The sequence below is a fragment of the Dysidea avara genome, chromosome 7 (assembly GCF_963678975.1).
Source record: "Dysidea avara chromosome 7, odDysAvar1.4, whole genome shotgun sequence".
In the NCBI taxonomy this organism is placed as follows: domain Eukaryota; kingdom Metazoa; phylum Porifera; class Demospongiae; order Dictyoceratida; family Dysideidae; genus Dysidea; species Dysidea avara.
Window position 1 is genome coordinate 13946210 of NC_089278.1, and position 24265 is coordinate 13970474.

At 38.7% G+C, this 24265-nt stretch overlaps 2 protein-coding genes and 1 long non-coding RNA gene across 4 annotated transcripts; 2 read left to right on the forward strand and 1 right to left on the reverse strand.

The window, feature by feature from the left end:
* Nucleotides 1-214: 214 nt before the first annotated feature.
* On the forward strand, nt 215-23854 carry LOC136261030 (contactin-4-like). Its single transcript, XM_066054995.1, has 16 exons — nt 215-374; nt 6773-7135; nt 7194-7342; nt 7551-7704; nt 7750-7788; nt 7851-8198; nt 20592-20736; nt 21150-21316; nt 21373-21530; nt 21608-21773; nt 21869-22153; nt 22201-22503; nt 22558-22596; nt 22681-22765; nt 23357-23397; nt 23611-23854. The coding sequence occupies exons 1-16, from the start codon at nt 248-250 to the stop codon at nt 23658-23660; spliced, it is 2619 nt and encodes an 872-aa protein (XP_065911067.1). The 5' UTR covers nt 215-247; the 3' UTR covers nt 23661-23854.
* On the reverse strand, nt 4713-5838 carry LOC136261031 (uncharacterized). Of its 2 annotated transcripts, XR_010703780.1 has the most exons (3): nt 5738-5826; nt 5588-5642; nt 4713-4842 (listed from the first exon to the last, which is right to left on the reverse strand). It is a non-coding gene; the product is annotated as an uncharacterized lncRNA (long non-coding RNA). The 2 variants fall into 2 exon arrangements; XR_010703778.1 differs by having other exon boundaries at nt 5588-5838.
* LOC136260955 (uncharacterized) lies at nt 14011-15377 on the forward strand. The gene is made up of 2 exons (XM_066054878.1): nt 14011-14399; nt 14622-15377. Exons 1-2 carry the CDS (start codon nt 14085-14087, stop codon nt 15003-15005), a joined length of 699 nt encoding a protein of 232 aa, XP_065910950.1. The 5' UTR covers nt 14011-14084; the 3' UTR covers nt 15006-15377.
* Nucleotides 23855-24265: the final 411 nt, after the last annotated feature.

The following is a 24265-nucleotide window of genomic DNA, read 5'->3' on the forward strand; positions in this document are numbered from 1 at the left end:
TAAAAAAATTTTTTGTTAGTAAGTACTTGTATTGTTATATTGTGCTCTCAGGGCATAGCTAAACAGCTATTTTCCCTGATTAATAACAAAAAGTTACCGCAAGCTACAAGTGCAGCCGCCAGCTATAGTAGTACACGGCTTCTTACCAGTGAAGTTAGCTATATCAAATCAGTTTCCGCCTTTTCAGTTTCATTACCTAGTTATAATCGTTCGAGGATTGCCCGAGTCTAAATAATGTACATTTAAAATGGCACTGCAACTACCAGTAGATGAAATGGTCTGGGGATTAATGGTTGTGTTGTTAACTCTCGTTCAGTATGGAAAGACACATTCGTCCTGCCCCAGCTATGATTTGCAGCTAGATCCGAGCATAGGTAATTAATATATCGTTATTAGTTATCCTAATAAAAATTATGCTAAACCCTTTAATATGTACTCTCTCCTGTAATCTCTCCTGCAAGAAATAACTGCTCGAGACGAGGAGCAGTCTCGCGTGAGTTTTTTCCCGCCCCACACAAAAAGAAAGACTACTCGAGGAACCGGTTTAGTTGATTGTACATGCATGGAGTTTAATGATGTGTAGCTATCATGTTCTTTTCCTGCTCCCATGCAAAAAGTTGTCTAAAAAACACCTGATGTCACGGTAGCTCGAGCGGTAGCTATACTGACGTCACTGTGGTGGTTACGATCCTTCCGCGTGGATGGTACGTGACACCAACTACCGTACGGCGTACGTGACTCTGGCTGGAGCTTTGGCTGCCTTCTTGGAGCGGGGGGATGGTTCATTCATAGATAATATCTATATAGGTTCATTGTAAGGCCACTCCAAATAAATTCTCTGTTTCCCGTCCTGGACTTAGGCATATTTGCATGCAGGCGGGGGGTCCATTTCCATTATTTCATTATAGTATTGTCGGGCAGCTTTTCAAGCCTGCATGGCAATTGGCAAACCATAAAAAGCTGCATAAAAGCATTGTTCTTTCCTTTTAAAATTGTAAAATAGCACAAACGAAGTCTGTGCTGAACTGCTGACACGTGAGCCGACACTGTTTCAAGATTGGTTTGTCGGTATGCAAAAATAACCGGAAAATAATGGAATAATACAGCATAATGGAATAATTTAGTGCTGACAGTAACCAGATGCGGGCGGTGGACGGGAAACAAAGAATTTATTTGGAGTGGCCGGGCCTAATGTAATTGTAAGTTCTGCCAGGCTGTCTGCATCTCAGAGCACCTAGAATCTAAGGATGGTTTCCCCGGACTGAATGGTATTAACATCTGTTGTATGCTCCTGTACATCTAGCTATCATTTCAACGTTGGTCCTCTCGCCCTTTGGTCTGCTCCACCTTCATGCCCTAAAAGGGGAAAACCCCTCAGCCACTGACAGATTTGTTTATTTATATTGCTTCCAGATCAGTGCAAGATTACAGAATTAAAGTGAATGTACAAAAATATTGTGGTGGTGTTGAGGGTCAGATTTAATCTCGGATTTAATAAACTACTGCACTGTCTCATTACTGGAGCTCACCTGTTGTACTGACCTTAGCTACTGCTGTAAAGAAAGAAAGCCTGAGTACCAACAAGTACTGAGTTGCTGAGCTTGATCACTTGGGCTTTGTGTGTCAGTACCACTCTGTGGAAAATGGCTGCCTTGGCCATTACCAACCTTAATGAGACTATACTGCAATCAAAAATCTTTCCAATCAGAGTTTCTCCCAATCCAGAAAATACTTGATAGAGCAACAGCAATTGCCATCACCTGTCTCAGAGAATATTCTTTGCTTGTAACAACTCAACTTGGACTAATTGATTTATTTTTTTGTATTTAGCTATCTGGCTTGCCATGCCTTAATTGAAAAGTTCCAGGTTCATTGCCCAGTTATGACAATTTGGTTGTATTGTCAGGGGTGGTGGAGAGGGGGGAGGGGCAAGAGAGACTGTAGCCCCTGTGAAAAAAATATATGGGGGGCTTAGCCCCCTAAAATTATCTGTAGCTGTGATGGAGAGCCTAGCTCAATAGCATCCATAATTCGAAATACTCTAATAGAGCAGTCACAGTATTCGAAATATAGTCTAGTTGGTGGAAGGCAACTATTGCCAGCAGGTAGTGACTTTTTCTAGGCCATGGCATCACCAATCTAGACCCCAGTCCCCCTTAAATAGAGGTGTCTCCTCTGCCCTTGGGTGTTGTTGTTTCCTTGAACAAAAAACTTTACTCAAGTCTACTCAGCTGTATATTGGAGACCTGGTGGCCTTGGGCCACCCAGCTGTAACATCAATCGGTACCTGGTGTTTACTGGGGAAGAAAATGTCCAACTGTCCTTGTCTCGCTTAGTGGTGTTGGGGTCTTCGGGTTCCATGACCTACCTGGACAGTCCTCCTGTGGGTTATTAGCCCTGTCACCTGTAAGACATGACGCAGCCACCTGCAGGTTAGTAGTCCTGCCCCAGGAGGATTTCTGTGCACTGACTCTTAGCACCTGAGTAGTGCACAAGTATCCCATACTGGTTCACTGGCCATACTAGCACAGCAGCTGAAGGATTTTCGTTTGCTTTGCCTGTGCGTATGCATGCATGTTTGTATGTGTGGGTGCATACGTACATGTGTGCGTGCATGTATACATAGGTGGCGGAAAGGGAGGGGGGGGGGGGGGGGCTAGGGGGCTGAAGCCCCCCCCTCAGAATGATATCACACCGAAATTATCTTTCTTAGAGTGGGGCTGAAAACCGTGATAAAGATCGAGATACTCCAATAGAGCAGTCACTCTAATAAAGCAGTCAGTGTGTAGCGAGCTATGTAAGGATTTTTATGTAGTTTATCAGCTAGAAATGGTAGCTGGTGAGGTGGAAAGCTCTTGTGAGTCAGTTGTGACCTTTTTTTTTGGGGGGGGGGGGTCTCACCTTACCAAACTATAGAAATAAGTCTGGGTCAGCTCAGCGGAGCCCCCCCTCATAGTAACTACTTCCTCCGCCGCTGCATGTATATGTGTATGCATGTGAGAGTGTGAGTAGATGTGTGTCTTGTAGGTACCTTTTGTAAGTTACAGTTATAAACTGCTATAGCATAGGTGACCTATAGTCATTACCCATCATTTTGTTGCTGAACTTGTCATTATAGCTATACTCTTGTGTATGTGTCATTTTTGATACTTGAGTCTGTTCCATACATTTACTCCTGGAATATTTGTTCTGTGTTCAGTGGCAGGTCTAGGTGGGTTTTTGAGGTTTCAACAGGAACCCTTTTTAAAATTTAGCTCAGATACAGTGGTATGTAGTTGCTGCATTGTCTGTTTATCTTAGCAAAACAAACTATATTTCAGTGGCATGCATGCAATTGCATTTAACTAACATCAATTATAGCAATTAAACTCTCAGTAATACTTTACTTTTCACCTCCCACTGCAATGAGATAGTCCTATAGAACTGCCACCCTAACAGCTACAGAAGTCAGGTAATAGTAGCCAACAGCCATACTTAAATGACATAGACTGGATATTGAGATTATTGAGATTGACGAAAGTATAAAAACCAGCATTCACTGGAGTTAAGCAAACTTCTCAAATTGATTGTAATTGTATATCAATAGTATAGCCCTGCTTATTAAATAAACTGATGAAATCAGCCTCATATTAAATTAATTTCAAAGGGTCTAATGTCATTTACTTATTATATATAGTGGTACCAAGATCAAGAAATCAAAAAGCAAAATAATTTACATTAATAAACTATTGAAATCATTCTTAAACTCAATCTCAGCCAGCGAAGGGTATAATTTCAACATTTTCTTTGTGCATTGGGGGGAGGGGAAGGAATGACCCCAGATTCCCTGGATTAGCATGCTTTAGCATGCTGGTGTGCTTCCTAGCTATAGTGTTAGCCCAAACATCGCCGAAAGTCTAACTACAAAGCATTGGGTTAACTATAAATGTTGCTGGGGTCACCACTGGGTCTGGGATTTTTTCTGCATTCTTCACATTTTAGTCCCTGTATTCATAGGATTTAGCATTCACAGAATAAAGTAACCAAAAATCTAATATCAATGCTACTAAAATTTTCTGGAGGCATGTCCTTCGATGCTTATTTCTTACCTCTATAACTATATTAATTTTCAGAAACTCTGCCACTGGTGTTTGCATTAGCTGTGTAGCCAGGAGTCCATAAGTGCCTTATCATATCCAACAATTAAGCGACTTTTAATAAAAAAAATTTTATTGACAAGATACACGCGTCTACACTGGAAGCAGGTTTTCAAGGCTCTGTTATGGAGCGCCAGATAACTTTTTAACCTTTTCCAGGTTCTAGCAGGAATGGCCAGCATGACATCTACTTTCACGTAAAATGTAACAGCTTAATACGGCCTTCTTCATGGTACAAAGTAGGGGGTTTAACATTACACATAGAACCATTGGCAATGAAAATATTGGCTCACCCCAACAATCCAGGCGCGAACTTTTTAACGATTCCAGGTTATACCAGGCTAGATCTATCCTTTCTTCAATACTTCAGCTAGCTATACCGTTCGTGACGAACGTTTTACACGGTACAAATAATTTTATAAAAATCACCATCTCAATCCAATAGTCGCATACCCCGGCTGAGCAATGATTATTAGTGACGCGCGCGCTCTATTGCGTGGGCGAGTTGCAATGGAAAACATTCCGTTCTTGAATGTTTAATTCATCAACTTTTCAATGGTCAATAGTCCTTGTACATCATGCTAATAACTGTTTTGATTACGTGATACATCTTTATATTTTGTACATGTAATCAAATAAATATTTTTAAAAAATGGTCATTATAAAAATTTCAAGTTAGTTGTTTGCAGTTCTCCAACATATAAACCTGTGGAAAAAACAGTCACATTTAAATTGGTGAATTTAAAAAATCTTTATCACGCACACACTACACACACACACACTACACACACACACACACACACACTACACACTTCAATACATATTCACATAAAAATAAAACACTACAAGGTATGGTAATGGTTGTTTACATTGGTTAATTTTGTGGTGCGCCACATATAGCAACAAGGGAAATGTGTATCTGTGATCAAGAATTTAATTTAGATTGAAATATCATAATTAGTTGGTCACACTATCTTTGTCAAGTAGAGATGAACTGGCTTTTGGTAAAAAGTGAGGGGTAGCCAATGCCTTGGGACTCTTGTATGCTATGTGAGAAATCCAATCAGAAATACACAAATATATTAGAAACCAAATCCTAAATCCAAAATCATGTAAAAATAATGGAGAAAGTAGACAATGATCGATCATGAATAACTAGAACAAGATGTAGATCAACAACTGTACAGGTAGTTACTAGTTAGCAATCTCACTAAATGCTTTTAAAAATACATAAAGATTGGGAGTCTCGTACACACCATTTGGGTGCTTGCGTGGGCATTGGCAATCCCTCTGGTACACCGTTTCTGTGTTTTGCGTGGGAGTTGGCTACCCCTCGGGAAAAATAAAATAATGAAAGACTATACAGAAGCTGATCTGTACAGAAGATGAGCTGTACAGAAGATGAGCCCTGCACAGCTACGAGGGCTTCTTTTTACAAAGCATACACTCACCTTATTTGCACATTGCCCAATCGTCATCATGGACGCTTCCACCTCCCACCGTGCACTAAAGTAATAGAAACAAACATCATTAAATAATATAAGCATTAATATTATTATAGCCTAACACAGCAGCACAATATTACAGCATGATAAACAAACCAAAGTATTTATACAGAAAACTATGTCATAGACATTTAATCGTCTTTGAGCAAGGCCATTTTAACGAAGGCGCAAATTGGGCGTGGGCGGGCAATTCATTACATTCTTTTCGCACCCTCCCACCCACCCACCCCCTATATGATATACGTGCTATACAGCTGAGCATATAAAAGTTGCTAAAATTAACAGGTTTTTGTAGAATCAGTTTTATTTTTAAAATTCTAATTGAACAAACAGTACATTTTCATACTGTAGCTGAATGACATTAAAATACATTGAATTGTCTGATATGTAGTTGTTGTGGTGCTATCAATATAAAACTCGTTCGTGTACACATTGAGCTGGATCCTCAAAAACATTTAATAACTTGTGCATGTGATCTTGAAATTTGTCATTTGTAGTACTGCTTGACCTGCTAAAAGTATTTCAAAATCTTTTTGTTTACATGTCTGACACAATATTTATGGTAATCATAATTTCCACTATACATTTCCTATGGGGAAGCCATAAAAGTCACTATCCATTACAACCCTTTCCCGAACTTGTAATGGAGCCAAACCACACGTGTCTGTTGATAACACATTTACTGTCACTGCCAATCATTTGGATTGGGTGAAATGTTAAAAAATGTCCACTGTTCATTTTTAGATGTTTTTTCAGGACCCAACTCAACTTGTACCTACTTATATAAAATAAGTGATGCATGTACCCCTAATTCCTAACTCACTACCAAATCTGGAAACCACCTTAAACAAATCCTGATATGCCCCTGCACTCACTCACTCACTCACTCACTCACTCACTCACTCACTCACTCACTCACTCACTCACTCACTCACTCACTCACACACACACACACACACACACACACACACACACACACACACACACACACACACACACACACACACACACACACACACACACACACACACACACATACACACACACACAAACACAAAATAATTGCTGACTGCTGCATACTTGTGAAGTTTTATGTTCAACTCGGGATTATTGCATCTATATTCTACGTAGGAAATTATCACGTACAGCCAAACCCTGTGGAGTTCACAGAGAAACCAAAGGATTTAGTATTCTTTAATGGTGGTACTGTTTCACTTTATTGTGAGACAAACTGTATACAGTTAGCATCACAGTGGAATTCATCATGTGCTGTAGCATTCCTATATAATGGAATTCATTTGGATTATCACTTTTATGCCATTCCATATGATCACACTTTATCTTCACTTAATTGGATTGGCAGACGAAAGCTTACCATCTTCAATGCTAGTGATAGTGCTGTTGGCAAATACCAGTGTGTTACTGACACATCAGAATTCCATTCTTTGTTCACTGATAAAATACTTGGAAAGCCAGTACATGTTCAGATGGCAGGTAGTGCAGTATATTTATACAGTATACACAATATAGTCACCTTATGTGTTTTGTTCAGCACTAGAACCACTTGGTGAAGAAGTACAGGTTGTGACTGTACCTGAAGGAGGAAGCGTGGAGTTACCATGTATGAGAGGAGTATATCCTAGTCCTGACAACATTAAGTGGTGGAGGAATGATACTAATTGTGATTTACTACAGTGTCTGGTTAGTATCCATTATACGTGTATACACATACATAGCTATAGACTACATGGTAATTGGCTACTATATTATAATTAGTTGAGCTATATGTGTAAAGCTTGGAGTCCATATAAAGAAAAGCTTGTATAGCAGAAGAAATATTGCATGATATAATCCAGCATTAATTATATGTGGTGTACGTCACTTGTGTATACTTCACTCTATGCTGTAGGATGGTATTCAGATATCACCATCCAGGGGTAGTTTGATGTTGTCAAATGTTACTGCTAACATATCTGGTGATGCGTTTAAATGTAAGATTGGTTGGAAGGATCATGACAATACTTACAATGTCTCCTACCAAATATTTATCAATGGGACAGAAAGTTAGTCAGTTTCAATTGTCTATGATATTTCATCTATCTTAATAGGAAATACTTCAGCAAAATTGAGCTTTATAGAGACCTTTAGTAAGGCACAATACTATACAAGGTTTATCTGTAAACAAAAACATGTTGTTCTTTGTGTACAGTACCATCCATTGTGGCTCTTGATGCAACCGTAGATGGTATTACTGAAGGTCACAATGCTACCTACTATAAAGAAGATATGTTGCTGGATCTACCACAAGTGTCCACTAACTACAAAGTGAATGTTACCATTGTTTGTAGTTTTACTGGTCATCCCAGACCACAAGTGAAGTGGTTACTAAATGGAGACAACATATCGTCATGTGTCAATGTGACAAATGTTACTGAAGGGAACGCATCTACTCTTCATTTAATGATGTTTGATCCTCGACCTTACATGGGCTCCTATCAATGTGTGGTAGTCAATGAAGCTGGGTATGTTAGTAGGACAACAAGGATCTTACCAAAAGGTATACACTAAAACTACATGATATTTGACAAGGTTGTTGTGAAGTATCATACAGTACAATAGTACTGTATGGTAGGGACCACAAAAGTTTGGGTGTGATCGATGAAAAAAATCACTCCAAAACCAACCTCACTACAGTATTGGCTAGGTAAAAGTAAGCCCTAAACAAGTCTTCAGATTGATCTAAAATGGTTTCAACAAGTTGCTACAGAACTTTTTAAAAGAATTTAGTAAATGGAATTTTCTAGTAACTGACTGACTGACTAACTGGCTGACTGACTGACTGATTGACTGAGTAACTGACTGACCAACTGGCTGATGCCTTCAGACAAACATAACTCGATAACGGCTAAGGCTTTGGGCTTGATTTTTCACTGTTTGACATTGCTTTAGCCAGACATGTGCCTTTTGGCATACCACAGTATATACAATGCATTCTTCACGGACTCCCTTAATGTCCTATTCATCTTTACTGACAGTGAAAGGCGTCAATTTGGCAGTAGCGCGTGATCAGGTAATGGCTTCCCATCATAACGGAAATTGTCCACATGTTTCATTGTGGCTACTTTGAATGCAGAGGTGTTCTCAAACAGTTCTATTCGTAATGCTGTGTAACAGGTTGAACATAGCTGACAACAAAGTGTAATGGATGCTTCTATTTTCAGACAATATTTGGTGCGTGGTGCCATTTCTTTCTTTTGATGTGGTATGTGTGGGTTCACCGGTCATAACAATTTTATTTTACAAAAAAGTTAACAAACAAGTACACCAGAGTAGGGACCATAGCATATAGATAAAAAGTACTGAAACAAACTGGAGTAGTGCACAATATTAAATCACAGTAAAGCAATAAGAAGTGTTATATATTGTACTTTGCGTGGGAGGATCAAAGCGATGCCTCATATCATATTGTCCATACAGTACTAGTCAACTGCAACTGTACTGTATGAGTCATACAGTACAGTTATGCAGCTAATTGGGCAAATACAGTACAGTTATGCAGCTAATTGGGCAAATACAGCACACTTGGGCAAATACAGTACAGTTATGTGGAGAATTTATTTAAGGAATGTTATGTAAACAACACACTGTAAATCGCTAAAACCAGCCAAACTATTCCTACAAGTTCGTTCTACGGCTAGGAATAGATTGTATAAACACTTATTGATTGTCTGATCATGAAGCTTTTTAAACACGACTCCATAGATTATATGATATCCTTATCACCGAAAATCGCAGCGGTTTGAGTACTAGAGAAAATTGCTCCGAGCCAGACGTGACCAGGAAGTACAATATAACACTTAAAGCACCGTCTTGCTTGTGTGTACGAAAAATACAGTACTCGGGAGGTGTCTCGAGGAAAATACAGCACTCGGCTTTGCCTCGTGCTGTATTAGCCTCTTGACACACCCCCTTGTACTGTATTTTCCATACACACGCACGGCAGTGCTTTAACATATATCCCTACTGTGCAGTAATTTCTATCTAATCCAAAACAGCCAAGCTGTAAAAAAAGAGTGCGGCCCTGAGAAAGGCTATGGTGAAAAAAGATGTGAAATCCAAGGTGGCGGCCAAGAAATGGCTGTGATGGTAGGTTAATGGTAAAAATTTTAATAACAACAATTCAGGTGAATTTGGTGCCGCTTGGTCTTGGCACAAAATTCACCTGAATTGTCGTTATTAAAATTTTTACCATTAACCTACCATCACAGCCATTTCTTGGCCGCCACCTTGGATTTCACATCTTTTTTCACCATAGCCTTTCTCAGGGCCGCACTCTTTTTTTACAGCTTGGCTGTTTTGGATTAGATTTCACTTCTTTTTGTGTTTGTATACCCCAAAGTCGGCCATAAAGCCGGCCTATGGCCGGCTTTAGGGCTTTTTAACCTGTCATTTTCTCTTTACTACAGGAAGAAGAAAAGATGAAGCAGGGTGATTTCTTTGTAGCTAACCTCTCTGCAAGGTGATCCTTCTGACTGATCTCTCTACCGGATGACTTGTTTGTAGCTGAACTCTCTACAGGGTGATTTGTTTGTAGCTGAACTCTCTACAATGTAACTTCTTCTAGCTGAACTCTCTACGGGTGGCTTGTTTCTAGCTGATCTCTCTACAGGGTGACTTGTTTCTAGCTGAACTCTCTACAGGGTGATTTGTTTGTAGCTGAACTCTCTACAAGGTAACTTCTTCTAGCTGATCTTTCTACAGGGTGATTTGTTTGTAGCTGAATTCTCTACAGGGTGATTTGTTTGCAGCTAAACTGCTACAATGTAACTTCTTCTAGCTGAACTTTCTACGGGTGGCTTGTTTCTAGCTGATCTCTCTACAGGGTGACTTGTTTCTAGCTGAACTCTCTACAGGGTGATTTGTTTGTAGCTGAACTCTCTACAAGGTAACTTCTTCCAGCTGATCTTTCTACAGGGTGATTTGTTTGTCTCTACAGGGAAATTTGTTTGCAGCTGAACTCTCTACATGGTAGTTTCTTTGTAGCTGAACTCTCTACAATGTAACTTCTTCTAGCTGAACTCTCTACAGGGTGACTTGTTTGTAGCTGAACCCTCTACAGGGTGATTTGTTTGTTGCTAAACTCTCTACAAGGTAACTTCTTCTAGCTGATCTTTCTACAAGCTGATTTGTCTGTAGCTGAATTCTCTACAGGGCAATTTGTTTGCTGCTGAACTCTCTACATGGTAGTTTCTTTGTAGCTGAACTCTCTACAATGTGACTTCTTCTAGCTGAACTCTCTACAGGGTGACTTGTTTCTAGCTGAACTCTCTACAAGGTAACTTCTTCTAGCTGAACTTTCTACAGGGTGATTTCTTTGTAGCTGAATTGTCTACAGGGCAATTTGTTTGCAGTTGAACTCTGTACATGGTAGTTTCTTTGTAGCTGAACTCTCTATAATGTAACTTCTTCTAGCTGAACTCTCTACAGGGTGACTTGTTTCTAGCTGATCTCTCTACAGGGTGACTTGTTTCTAGTTGAACTCTCTACAGGGTGATTTGTTTGTAGCTGAACTCTCTACAAGGTAACTTCTTTTAGCTGATCTTTCTACAGGGTGATGTGTTTGTCTCTACAGGGCAATTTGTCTGCAGCTGAACTCTCTACATGGTAGTTTCTTTGTAGCTGAACTCTCTACAATGTAACTTCTTCTAGCTGAACTCTCTACGGGTGACTTGTTTCTAGCTGATCTCTCTATAGGGTGACTTGTTTCTAGCTGAACTCTCTACAGGGTGATTTGTTTGTAGCTGAACTCTCTACAAGGTAACTTCTTCCAGCTGATCTTTCTACAGGGTGATTTGTTTGTCTCTACAGGGAAATTTGTTTGCAGCTGAACTCTGTACATGGTAGTTTCTTTGTAGCTGAACTCTCTACAATGTAACTTCTTCTAGCTGAACTCTCTACAGGGTGACTTGTTTGTAGCTGAACCCTCTACAGGGTGATTTGTTTGTTGCTAAACTCTCTACAAGGTAACTTCTTCTAGCTGATCTTTCTACAAGGTGATTTGTCTGTAGCTGAATTCTCTACAGGGCAATTTGTTTGCTGCTGAACTCTCTACATGGTAGTTTCTTTGTAGCTGAACTCTCTACAATGTGACTTCTTCTAGCTGAACTCTCTACAGGGTGACTTGTTTCTAGCTGAACTCTCTACAAGGTAACTTCTTCTAGCTGAACTTTCTACAGGGTGATTTCTTTGTAGCTGAATTGTCTACAGGGCAATTTGTTTGCAGTTGAACTCTGTACATGGTAGTTTCTTTGTAGCTGAACTCTCTATAATGTAACTTCTTCTAGCTGAACTCTCTACAGGGTGACTTGTTTCTAGCTGATCTCTCTACAATGTAACTTCTTCTAGCTGAACTCTCTACAGGGTGACTTGTTTCTAGCTGAACTCTCTACAGGGTGATTTGTTTGTAGCTGAACTCTCTACAAGGTAACTTCTTCTAGCTGATCTTTCTACAAGGTGATTTGTCTGTAGCTGAATTCTCTACAGGGCAATTTGTTTGCTGCTGAACTCTGTACATGGTAGTTCTTTGTAGCTGAACTCTTTACAATGTAACTTCTTCTAGCTGAACTCTCTACAGGGTGACTTGTTTCTAGCTGAACTCTCTACAAGGTAACTTCTTCTAGCTGAACTTTCTACAGGGTGATTTCTTTGTAGCTGAATTGTCTACAGGGCAATTTGTTTGCAGTTGAACTCTGTACATGGTAGTTTCTTTGTAGCTGAACTCTCTATAATGTAACTTCTTCTAGCTGAACTCTCTACAGGGTGACTTGTTTCTAGCTGATCTCTCTACAATGTAACTTCTTCTAGCTGAACTCTCTACAGGGTGACTTGTTTCTAGCTGAACTCTCTACAGGGTGATTTGTTTGTAGCTGAACTCTCTACAAGGTAACTTCTTCTAGCTGATCTTTCTACAAGGTGATTTGTCTGTAGCTGAATTCTCTACAGGGAAATTTGTTTGCTGCTGAACTCTGTACATGGTAGTTTCTTTGTAGCTGAACTCTCTATAATGTAACTTCTTCTAGCTGAACTCTCTACAGGGTGACTTGTTTCTAGCTGATCTCTCTACAATGTAACTTCTTCTAGCTGAACTCTATACAGGGTGACTTGTTTCTAGCTGAACTCTCTACAGGGTGATTTGTTTGTAGCTGAACTCTCTACAAGGTAACTTCTTCTAGCTGATCTTTCTACAAGGTGATTTGTCTGTAGCTGAATTCTCTACAGGGAAATTTGTTTGCTGCTGAACTCTGTACATGGTAGTTTCTTTGTAGCTGAACTTTCTACAATGTAACTTCTTCTAGCTGAACTCTCTACAGGATGACTTGTTTCTAGCTGAACTCTCTACAGGGTGATTTATTTGTAGCTGAACTCTCTACAAGGTAACTTCTTCTAGCTGATCTTTCTACAGGGTGATTTGTTTGTAGCTGAATTCTCTACAGGGCAATTTGTTTGCAGTTGAACTCTGTACATGCATGGTAGTTCTTTGTAGCTGAACTCTCTACAATGTAACTTCTTCTAGCTGAACTCTCTACAGGGTGACTTGTTTCTAGCTGATCTCTCTACAATGTAACTTCTTCTAGCTGAACTCTCTAGAGGGTGACTTGTTTGTAGCTGAACCCTCTACAGGGTGATTTGTTTGCAGCTGAACTCTCTACATGGTAGTTTCTTTGTAACCGAACTCTCTACAATGTAACTTCTTCTAGCTGAACTCTCTACAGGATGACTTGTTTCTAGCTGATCTCTCTACAGGGTGACTTGTTCCTAGCTGAACTCTCTACAGGTGATTTATTTGAGCTGAACTCTCTACATGATGGCTTCTTTGTAGCTGAACTCTCTATTAGGTACCTTCTTCTAGCTGATCTGACTACAGGGTGACTTGTTTGTAGCTGAATTTCCTACAGAATAACTTGCAATGTAATATAACTGAGTAAATTAAACATGCAGCTGAATGCTTTATTAGGGTGACTGTTCTATTAGAGTATCTCGATCTCGCATTTGCTGCACATAGTTGCCTTTCGAATCATAACTCAGTGATTTGTAATCCGATTCTTCTGTACTACTGCAAGAACTTTCTATGATGATTATTCCAGCTACATACTGATTTTCAGCTCGTTGCTCTAAGCGGTTTGCCTGGTAGACACGAAAACTAATAGTTTTTTTATTCATAAAAATCGATCGCGTAATTTTGACACAGGTTGGGTTTTGTGTCATATCTCCATGGTCTTTATCCCGATTCCTTTCAAACCACAAAAAGGCACTCCTACGATGGTTGCTCCATCTACATATCAATTTTCAACTGATTCCTCCAAGCATAGATAATATACACCCCCATGGATTGGAAACAAATAAGCGCCACCTGTTCTAGGCTAGTTTCGCGCCCCCATTCAATATGGCGGTAAGCTATGAAATAAATTACAAAGATATTTTACGGGATGTTTATGATTCTGAGGAGCTGAAGATTGATTCCCAAAGAAGCAAAAGTATCGCGAAAGTTATTGATCAGTTGTGCGTGAGTGAGAACACCGCCTTCAGCGACCTGTTCAGCTTAGTTAGCAAGGAAGTAGAACAGAAAAGGAAGGAACCAGCTGCTATCCGTAATTCGTTTCAGGCTTGCTATATGTATCAGGCTGAAAGATTACCTGTTGTGCTGCAGCAGCTTGGGAAGGAGCAACAGGGCAGTATGAATGACTCTTTACTGTGGCAGGTAAATGCACTCAGTATTGCATGCTCAATCATAGCCTTCACTGCGTCCTTCTATTCACACGTTATCTATAATCTATTGGTAGAATCAATATCACTTACCCAGCTAGACAATAAGTGGCAGAGCGACTGCTTATTATCATTGCTTTAAGGTTTATGCATGATGTCTTTATTGGTGTTGTTGTTGTATATACTATTGATGAAATCAATGTTGTTACAATTGCAGATGATTATTGAGAGGCTGTTTATGGGTGGCAACGTGGAGCAATCAGTTGAAGAATTGTCTGGTGACCAACGGGAATTTTCGGTAATTGAAGAAAACGCTATATACCATGCTGCTGGATACGTCATCAGAAAGTTGATTAAGAAGTTCAGGAGGAACGGTGGTGAAAATGCATATATGGATACTGCTATATTGTTGCACATGATTGGTGAGGGCACTGTTGGAGATGTGCCTGATAGTACTGACTCATTCCTTGATTACGTAAAGGTATGGACAAACAATATTGACAGAGGAGGATTGAGCCATGCTTCCAATGATGCACAGATTTTTTGTTGCTTTGGAAACTGCTTTTTACCACCTTCTGAAGAGTGGCGAACCCAAGGATAAGATTATTAGTGGGATCATGACTAATGCCAATGTGTTGTTTCTCTGGGAAATTGCTACAGACTTGCCAGAGGATAAGTCAAGACAGTCATTACTTTTGCTCCAGGAAGTAGTACAGCTATGGTACAGCATGAGAGGCTTCTCAATTGCCAACAATTTGCTGGAACAATATAAAAAAGCCATGAAAACTACCACTAAAGGAAGAAAAGGGATTAGAAAGGAACTACATTAGTTTACCTGTTACAAGTAACTGAATTTCATTAAATAATACAAATTTTAAGATCTAGTTGTCATGTAAAGTGGTTTCAATTAAGAATTGATTATAACATAATTATGTACTTCATAGCTTGTTATTTAATATTTTGTTAAATGCAAGTGGTTTATTACCAAAATTCGGTCCAAACCTGCAAACCGATCCTTGTCTGGAGTGAAGATTAGTGAGTTTTTGTTTTACAGCATTATAAAAAACAATGAAATGTCCATGTTATTTATTACTTGACAATTCTTCGACGTTTACACTTGGTCATTGGTCTAGACAAAGGGGAGGTATTTACAGGATAACTCCTTTTCTGTGATATATTACTGCTGCCACCAAGAGCAAGTGACTTCTGCACCATCAGGGCCTGGGTGTTGTGCATGAATTGTGTAACAGATGGATTGTCACTGCGGCCTCCTCGAGATCTCTGTTGGCCAAAAAAGATTTCCACAGAGTCTTGGTTGAAACGTTCAGTAAGAACAAATTCCATTCCATGTGATAGGAGCACTTTGATCATTTCATTCAATGAGTGCGCTATAAATATGGAGTTACTAAAAATGAAATTCTACAGGTGAACTTACCACATATCTGTAGACCTTCAATTGTTTGATCTGGTAAAAGACACATCTTCTTGGAACCATCTGGTATATCTTTGTTATTCGTAACCCACTCCTTCCATTCATTCAAGTAAGTTATCAATGTCTCTTCCAACCACTGCAAAATTCTAGTAAAGCTGTTTTATACTTCACTAAGTTTCACCTGTAGTCTTGGATCATCCACAGAATAAAATGGGTCTATGTCTAGATTTTTTTTAATCTGACTTTCTTTTGTGGAACGGGTATTACAAATATCAAAGAACTTGTTAAAAGTTCGGCAAAACTTCTCCGTTTCAACTGTGTCGGTAGTTGTCAATTTCAGCTCTCTCATAGTCTTGAACCCCTCAGCAACAGTCTTACTTAACACCTGGAAATGCATAGCAATTAAATAACTGGACCATACATAGGTACATACTTGAGCAGCCAGCCTGACATTCATACGTGAATAAGAAGTCAAATTTAGGTGCTCCCTTTTGAGGTGGCCTCCAACTATATATAACCCTGATTTATCCACTGCCTTCTCATTTAGCTCCACTAAATGTGCCCATTTAATTTCATGTCCTTGGTTCTGGAAGAGATAGTATCACAGATATTTGCATGGTTTATTAAAAATAGAATAGCATATGCTTACCACTAAATTTCGTGTTCTCTTAACTTGGGAATTATACCAAGCATTTCTCACTGTTTTAAGTAAGTGAGGAGCATCTGCTATGAAGTAAATAAAGCTACCGGGTGAGGAAATATTTGGTGCCTTGTAGGTGACTCCAGATTTCTGATGAACTAGAATCTTGTGTAGCCGAAAAAATTTACGATTACAAGACGCTCCATCAGCTACAACTGAAATCACTGTTAGACCAACCATCTGCAACATTCGGATAGCTCTCCATACAAGTGGCATAAGTTTCTCAGCTGATACTCCTAAAATGGTTCATCAACAACAATAGTTAATTGATATAAGTATAGGTGATGCTTACCTTTTGTAGCAAACTGTGCAATTGGCAGATTGAGGTGAAAAGTCAACCCTCTTACCATCATCGTCATCATGTGTGTAGCCACTTCTCTCTTATCCTGATTTAGCCGCTTGCATTTCTGCTGCAGTTCATTGAATCGCACATTCAGGCTCTCATCACCATAGTCAATGAATCCTGTGATATCTCCAGTCACCTTGTCAAACACTAAGTCCTCTCGGATTTTCATCTCATCAAAGGCCAGAACTACAAATCTATATAAACAGTTAAATAGTTATTGTGCATAAGGGCTATACACAAACCTTTCACACTCAGCCATCTGATCCACCTTTGCTTCCACTTTGAGATAGTTGAACACTTCTGCATTAAACCCTGGTTTTAGTTTAATCCAGTGAGTGTAGTCACGTAAAGTTCTCTGGGAAGGCAAACAAACAAACCCTGAATCCCTCATGATTTCATAGGTTTTACTGGATGTCAGCATAATGTTTAGACACCATCTTATAAATAAAGGGTGCCAGCGGACACCATTTTTGTGTGTCTTACTTGCTGCAACCTATTAAGAAGATTACGTGACTAGATATATATCATTTAATTACCTGCTGCTCCCAAAAAATTCGTTTAAACTCATCTTCCTCAACAACAGAATGAATGTCTGCTACTTTTTCCAAGTCTCTCTGCAATTGTGCATCTACAGATATTCCATCAGTTTTCACTATTGTGCTTAACTTTGATCTTAACTGTTTCAGTTGCCGATTTTTCATCTTAATGCTTTTTCTGAGGGAAATCAAACGGGCAGTCTTCTGTGGGGTTCTCAAAAACCGAATATTGGTGTACAGTGATGGGACACCTGTAATACATCTGCTTAGCTTACAAGCCAGTGCACGAAGGTTATTACGAAATTGATTGCAGGGAACACAAATTAAATCTTTAATTAGTAGATGACATTTCCAGTGTCTAATGGTGCTGTTGTACTGGATTCCTCCAACTTCTACAAAAAAAGACTCATCTAAGAATGCCATCTGTTCACCATTCCTTGATGAAAACCTTCCCTTCCTTAGACAGGCCAAAGTGACAAAACGCTCTTCATAATTCCCAGCGCAAATATTGGCAGTAGAGATTGCATAAATGGTGTTCACAACAAGCTCTGGAGTCATCATCAGTGGTAAATTGTTCAGAATTTCAGATTGTGTGGGAACTAAATGTCCGCCAACATAAATTTGCCAAGTAAGATCGGTGTTTACTAATAACAAACGTAAAACTGTCATCGGCTTGTGAGGGGAAGGCTGTCGAACAACTTCAAAGCATCTCAATTCACTGTTCGATACATAGTTCAAATACCAATTGTCTGGAAGCCCTTTAGCAACAACTGCTTCGTGACATGAGTCCAAGGATTCCTATATACCATATAAAACGTCAGAGTTATATGATTGAATCTGAGAACTGGTATCCACACACACAATTTTTAAAATGCATGGTGATAGCTTACAAACAGATGGTGCAAATAATTTCAGCATTGGGAAAATCTGCTAGCTAAAAGTTTTTAAAATCGTAAAACTAGCCCCAATTATTGCATAATTGCCCCAAAACTCCATTTGAACTTACCAGAGTAGATGGTATAGCTGCAGGGGAATTATCTAGTTCAGCAACAATTTCCAAGACGATATCTTCTAAATCTGAGGGGACCTCAGGTGACGACTCCTCTAGTTCAGTATCATCACTTGATGCAGCTGGCTCAGGAAATCCACTTGAACCGCTATCTAAATTCAAGGTGTTAGTACATGTTTTCTTCCTCTTCCACAATGTATTCTTGCGTCTGCGCCCAATCCGAGATATACTCCTGGATCCTTTACCACGCTTCTTCCTCTTTCCAGACATCAGTTCGGGCTAATAAATCAATGTTGAAAGGTTAAGCATACCACAAACACAGAAATTTTCTAAATGGAACCCATTGTGTTGTAATACGTTAGAAAAACATGCTAATACAAATGCATTAGTTTTAGGCCACAATATAACAATTAAGAAATAATCCACAGAAATTTCAGAGCCCTCAGAAGACTAGGCATTGAGTACATGTGGTGACAAAATCCAGTGCATAAAATTTTGAAGCAACACAAAACCGAGTACAAAACAGCTTGAAACATACATTAAGCCATGCGTTACAACAACACCGTACTACATATAAGCGCAATTTTACAATGTAAACCTTGGTTTGGCTGATTATGTGGTGACAAAAATGACTCACCACAAGTCGACTATAAAAACGCGCCAGTAATTTGCGGCTTACACAGCCAAACAATCCATAATACCATCTATAATAACAGTTGGTAGCACTTCTACGTGTTCATAGCAGTGGCGGATCTAGGAATTTATAAAGGGGGTTTCCAGTTTAGAAGGTGGAGATATATATTGACATGAGATACGCAAACGTTTGCACTACATCGTCTGGTTTGGTAAGGTGAGACCAAAAAAAAAAAAAAAAAAAAAAAGGTCACAGCCTAGTAATAGTACATAAAATATATTAAAAACTTCCTACACACTACTTTAGTAGCTACTGTGACTGCTCTAATTACAGTATCTCGATCGAGACGCACGCCGCGATAATTAAAGCATTTAATTGTTACGCAATCATTTTTCAAAGGGGGTTTCCGTGGAAACCAATGAAACCCCCCTGGATCCGCCACTGCATAGGTTGATACGACCACAATCCAGAGTTTTCATTTCTTGGCGCGCGAAACTAGGGTGGAACCGCCGTTTTCTATAGAAACTAATACGCGCACGTGATTTGTTTCCAATCCATGGGGGTGTATATTATCTATGCTCCAAGGCGTTTACCCTGTAGGCGTGACAGACCTTCGACCTTATTTTACGCAAATAATCGGTCATAACTCCGTGAATGTTCATCGGATTCCTACCAAAGTTGGTACGGAGATCCGCCTTAATGAGCCCTTTAAGTGTGCCAAATTTTAGCCCAATCCGAGCACGCATTCGTGTTTTATGGCGAATTTTGCGAAGTGTGCGAAATGAAGAAGATGAAGAAGAAGAAGAAGAAGAAGAAGAAGAAGAAGAAGAAAACGAAGAAATTAAAACGAAATTTTGTTCGCTCGTATCTCGGAAATGGCTGGAGCGATTTTCTTCAAATTTGGTATGTAGACTCCCCTAACTGGGCGGCACGTCTCTAGCAAATTTGGTTCCAATCGGATAAGGAATCACAGAGCTACATAGGTGTGAAAATTGCGTTTTCTTTCTTCCTGTTAATATACTCACGGTGTGGCGCGCCGGCTTCTTGGGCCGCACGACACACTATCGTGTGTCTTGATTATGGTATCTTGAGCACATTAGGGATATATAACACTTCTTATTGTTTTATTGTGATTTAATATTGTGCACTATACTACGACTTGTTTCAGTACTTTTTATCGATGTGCTGTGGTCCCTACTCTAGTCTGCTAGTTGAAAATGTGTACCTGTGACAATAAAGGTTTTGTCATTACTGTAGTCTTGAGATTCATGTGAACACATAAGCAAATTGTGTCCATGGAAATGATTGGGCTTGAGAGTGTGAATACTTCATTTAATGAGCACATTGCACTGTCACAACAAATTGTAAATCAAACTGTACACATGGTTTTGTATCATATGATTAGTAAAGAAATCAGTTGAATACTAATATTGTTCATTCAGCTTCATGAAAATTATTTAACAACTAATTTTAACATAATTACCATAGTTTTGTACAATGAATACATCATACTTGTCAATTTTATAATAGGATGGGCTAATCCACCTGCTACTTCATCTACAATTAATACTACTCCTGATGGTAATTTAGTGATCAATTTGAACTGGGGACCTCCCGAGTACACAGGAGGAGAACCAGTAGAGTATTACAGGGTGACCTTCACAGATCTTGAGAAGTGAGTGATGCATCACTTGCTCTTGAAAATTTAGTGGGACAACATTATCAAAGTTAACATTTGTGTAAAAGGTGTTTTGGAGAACACAAATTTGCAGGAATTTTAGTAATAATCATATAAAAAGTTTCTCATTTCACAGAATATGTTATTGTGATAATAATGACCACACTGTAAAAATTAGTAGTGAATTTCACTACTAATTTCTGCCATAATACTCACTATTTTTGTGTAGCAACATTCACTACTCTTTTGTAGTGAACTTCACTACATAATAGTGAACAATGAACATCACTACATGGTAGTGAGAGTCACTACAAAATTAGTAGTGAATGTCACTACACAAAATAGTGAGTATTGTGGCAGACATTAGTAGTGACCTTCACTAGTTTGTTTTTACTTGTATATAATTTTAGTTCTAGGAACAACAGAGTGCTTGCCAGTGTCACTAGTGACACATCAATATTGTTTGAAGATATTGAATTTGTAAGAGGACGATATTTTGTACTGTTTGCAATTTCTGTTTTGGATATCCGTGGGCACGAGAGGAGCGACAGCTCTAAAATTACTTTTTCACATCTACGTAAGTGAATGCATTACATGAAGTCAATGCTATATGTGTTATTTACTTATCAACAGCATCACCCCTACAACCAGAAATCAGCAATATAGACTGCACAGAGAAGAATGCTATAGTAGAATGGATTAATCGTTATCATGATGATAGAAATACCATCTGGGGTTACTGTGTCCATCACTACTGTACGACTGTCAATGATGTTGTAACTGGTGAAATAGTACGTTTCTCATTACTTTTGTATAGTTGTTAATTTTGTATGCAACTAACTCTTTAAGTTTGACTTTTTTTATACAGTGTGTACCTGAATTGAGGAGGGGTTATTTTGACCCAAGCCAACAGCTATCTATACCTGATCTACCACTGAAGGGCAACTGTAGTTTCAGAGTATCAGTTTTGTTAGATGGAAATGATTATAAGTGGAGCAACAATAAAAGTTGTAGCAGAAATTTAGCTGAGTCAGGTAACTCCATATTAGGATCACAAACGTTTGTTAGAATGTATTGTGGGATGATTACCTTTGAGTGCATGTGTTAATTGCTGCCTAATCTCTCATAGTTATTGTTGTTGATTTGATGGATCAAACACAAGTTGAGGGATATTCAGTCAGTTTCAGTTGTCAGGCAACCGGTGAACCAGTTCCTACCATTAGTTGGTACTTCAATGATGTACCAGTGAATATGTCCAACAAACACAACATATCAATAATAACAGTAAATATGACCAGTATCAATAGTATTTTAATAGTGAAGGGTGTGGGATCATCTGATGTGGGTACCTACACATGTAATGCTACTAACATATTATCAACTGATATCAGTTCTGGAGTTCTATCAGTCAACGGTATGTGAATTTTTAAAGTAGCAAATTGTTAACCCATTTCAATACAGCGTCATTGTCACCTACTATCATTGAACCAGTAGAAGGAGAAACCCTTAACATCAATGAAGGTGGTAACATCACATGTAGAGCTACAGGTTATCCTGTACCACATATTGTATGGCTGGACACTAATGGACATGAAGTTAACACAAAGAGACTAGTAACTATTGTAATGGCTACAAGTACTGGTAATGTGTCGATTGTGAGTGTATCAATGATTGAAGTTATGAGAGGAGACAGTGGAGTGTACACGTGCTTAGCTACTAATCCTGTTGGTGATGATATCAGCACTATCAATGTTAATATACAATGTAAGAAGTTATAAAGTGATCTGTATCCACTAATTATTATATATTGATATGTAGTCATTTCCAAATCACAATCATCAACAACAAAGGCATCAGGTAATCATAACAGACATGTGTATGACATGTGTATTAATGACATGTGTATATTAATATTCCTGTTGTTTATTTTACTCATTACAGGCGTTGGAATCTGGGCTGGTATTGTTGGTGGTTTACTACTGATCATCTTTGTTGTTGTAATAGTCATTATGCTGTTGTGGAAGAGGTATAGACAGCTAATGTGAGATAAGACTAAGCAGCTAAACTATTAGAAAGTTTAAGACTTTATTATGCAAATAGTGTATGTTCTATTAGTAGGGACCCGCCGATTATGCTCATTATTTTACCTATTATGCTATGCTGCACTGCTCAAATTTTTGCCTATTGTGCTTAAATTAATGCTCAATATTTACCAATTATGCTCAAATTATGCTCGATATTTATACCTCAGTTCCCATACTTGCACTTTATGGGAAAACAGTAAATTGCTGAAGCACAGACTCTAAATCCTTACTTGTCAAAATGCATGTCGCAGAAAAGATCGATATACTCTAATAGAACAGTCAGCTACCTGATGTTTCTCTGACTGTTCTATTAGAGTATATCAATTTTTCTGTGATATGTATTTTGATAAGCAAGAATTTATGGTAATGCACAAATGTTTTGCCTATTATGCTAGCATTATGCTCAATGCTTTCAGGCACCTATTATGCTCATTATTATGCCAGCATAATGGGCGGGTCTATCTATTAGAGCAAATTAGCTTGAATTGTTTTCTCTGTCAATGCCTGTATCAATGATATATCCATTTTTCTAGGAGTAGAAAGACTGTGACAAATGTGAAAGACAACTCTACAGGTAAATTGGAATGATGATGTATAGTGGGTTATTGTTGGGAGAAAATTTTTGAATGATTGATCTCAGCACAGAATTTGAGGGTATGTAGAAGAATTAACAAATCATCAGCCTATAGCTGAAGCAGCAGTAAAACTGGAATATCAATTGTGAAAAATTCCACCCCTCATTAATTAACACAGTGTATATGTATTATTGTTAATGATGGTCTTGTAGGAAAATTAAATGCTAAAGAACAGAAGCTACTTGATGATACCATCCTCTAGAATACTGTTTTTGCAGGACTACATTTAATGTGTGTGTATTATATATGCTACACTATTCCTCTATGATACTGTACATACAGCTAAATTATCTGCATATTTGATACTTTGTATGAGGTGTCCTGATTTCTAGGAGTGTGCATGCACATAATACAAAGGAAGCCATGCATGTATTATTAAAAAGTGCCCAAATTATCAAGGTGAACGTTTTTCAGGGTGTCTTTCTTTGAGTAGTTCCATATGTACATGTTGAGCTGGATCCTCAATAACTCATGGATGTAATTACAATTTTGAAATTTGGCTCATTTGTAGCACTACTTGACCTGCTAAAATATTTCGAAATCTTTTCATCCAAATGCCTGACACATATTAACTAAATTTTCACCATACATTTCCTATGGGGAAGCAATAAAAGCACAGTGTCTATTACAGCTCTCTCCTGAACTTGTGATGGAGCCAAACCACACACTGTAAAAAATTAGTAGTGAATTGCTCTGCCACAATACTCACAACTTTTGAGTAGTGACGTTCACTACTTTTTGTAGTGAACGTCACTACATTTTGCAGTGAACGTCACTACTTGGTGGTCAATGTAGTGACATTCACTA

What these genes read in the sequence shown, in the direction of transcription:
- LOC136261030 (XM_066054995.1), top strand. Translation starts at nt 248, where the DNA reads ATGGCACTGCAACTACCAGTAGATGAAATGGTCTGGGGATTAATGGTT. An exon ending in GCAGCTAGATCCGAGCATAG is followed by an intron (nt 375 to 6,772) that starts GTAATTAATATA and finishes TATTCTACGTAG; the next exon opens with GAAATTATCACGTACAGCCA. An exon ending in TGGAGTTCTATCAGTCAACG is followed by an intron (nt 22,154 to 22,200) that starts GTATGTGAATTT and finishes ATTTCAATACAG; the next exon opens with CGTCATTGTCACCTACTATC.
- LOC136260955 (XM_066054878.1), top strand. Translation starts at nt 14,085, where the DNA reads ATGGCGGTAAGCTATGAAATAAATTACAAAGATATTTTACGGGATGTT. An exon ending in ATGACTCTTTACTGTGGCAG is followed by an intron (nt 14,400 to 14,621) that starts GTAAATGCACTC and finishes TTACAATTGCAG; the next exon opens with ATGATTATTGAGAGGCTGTT.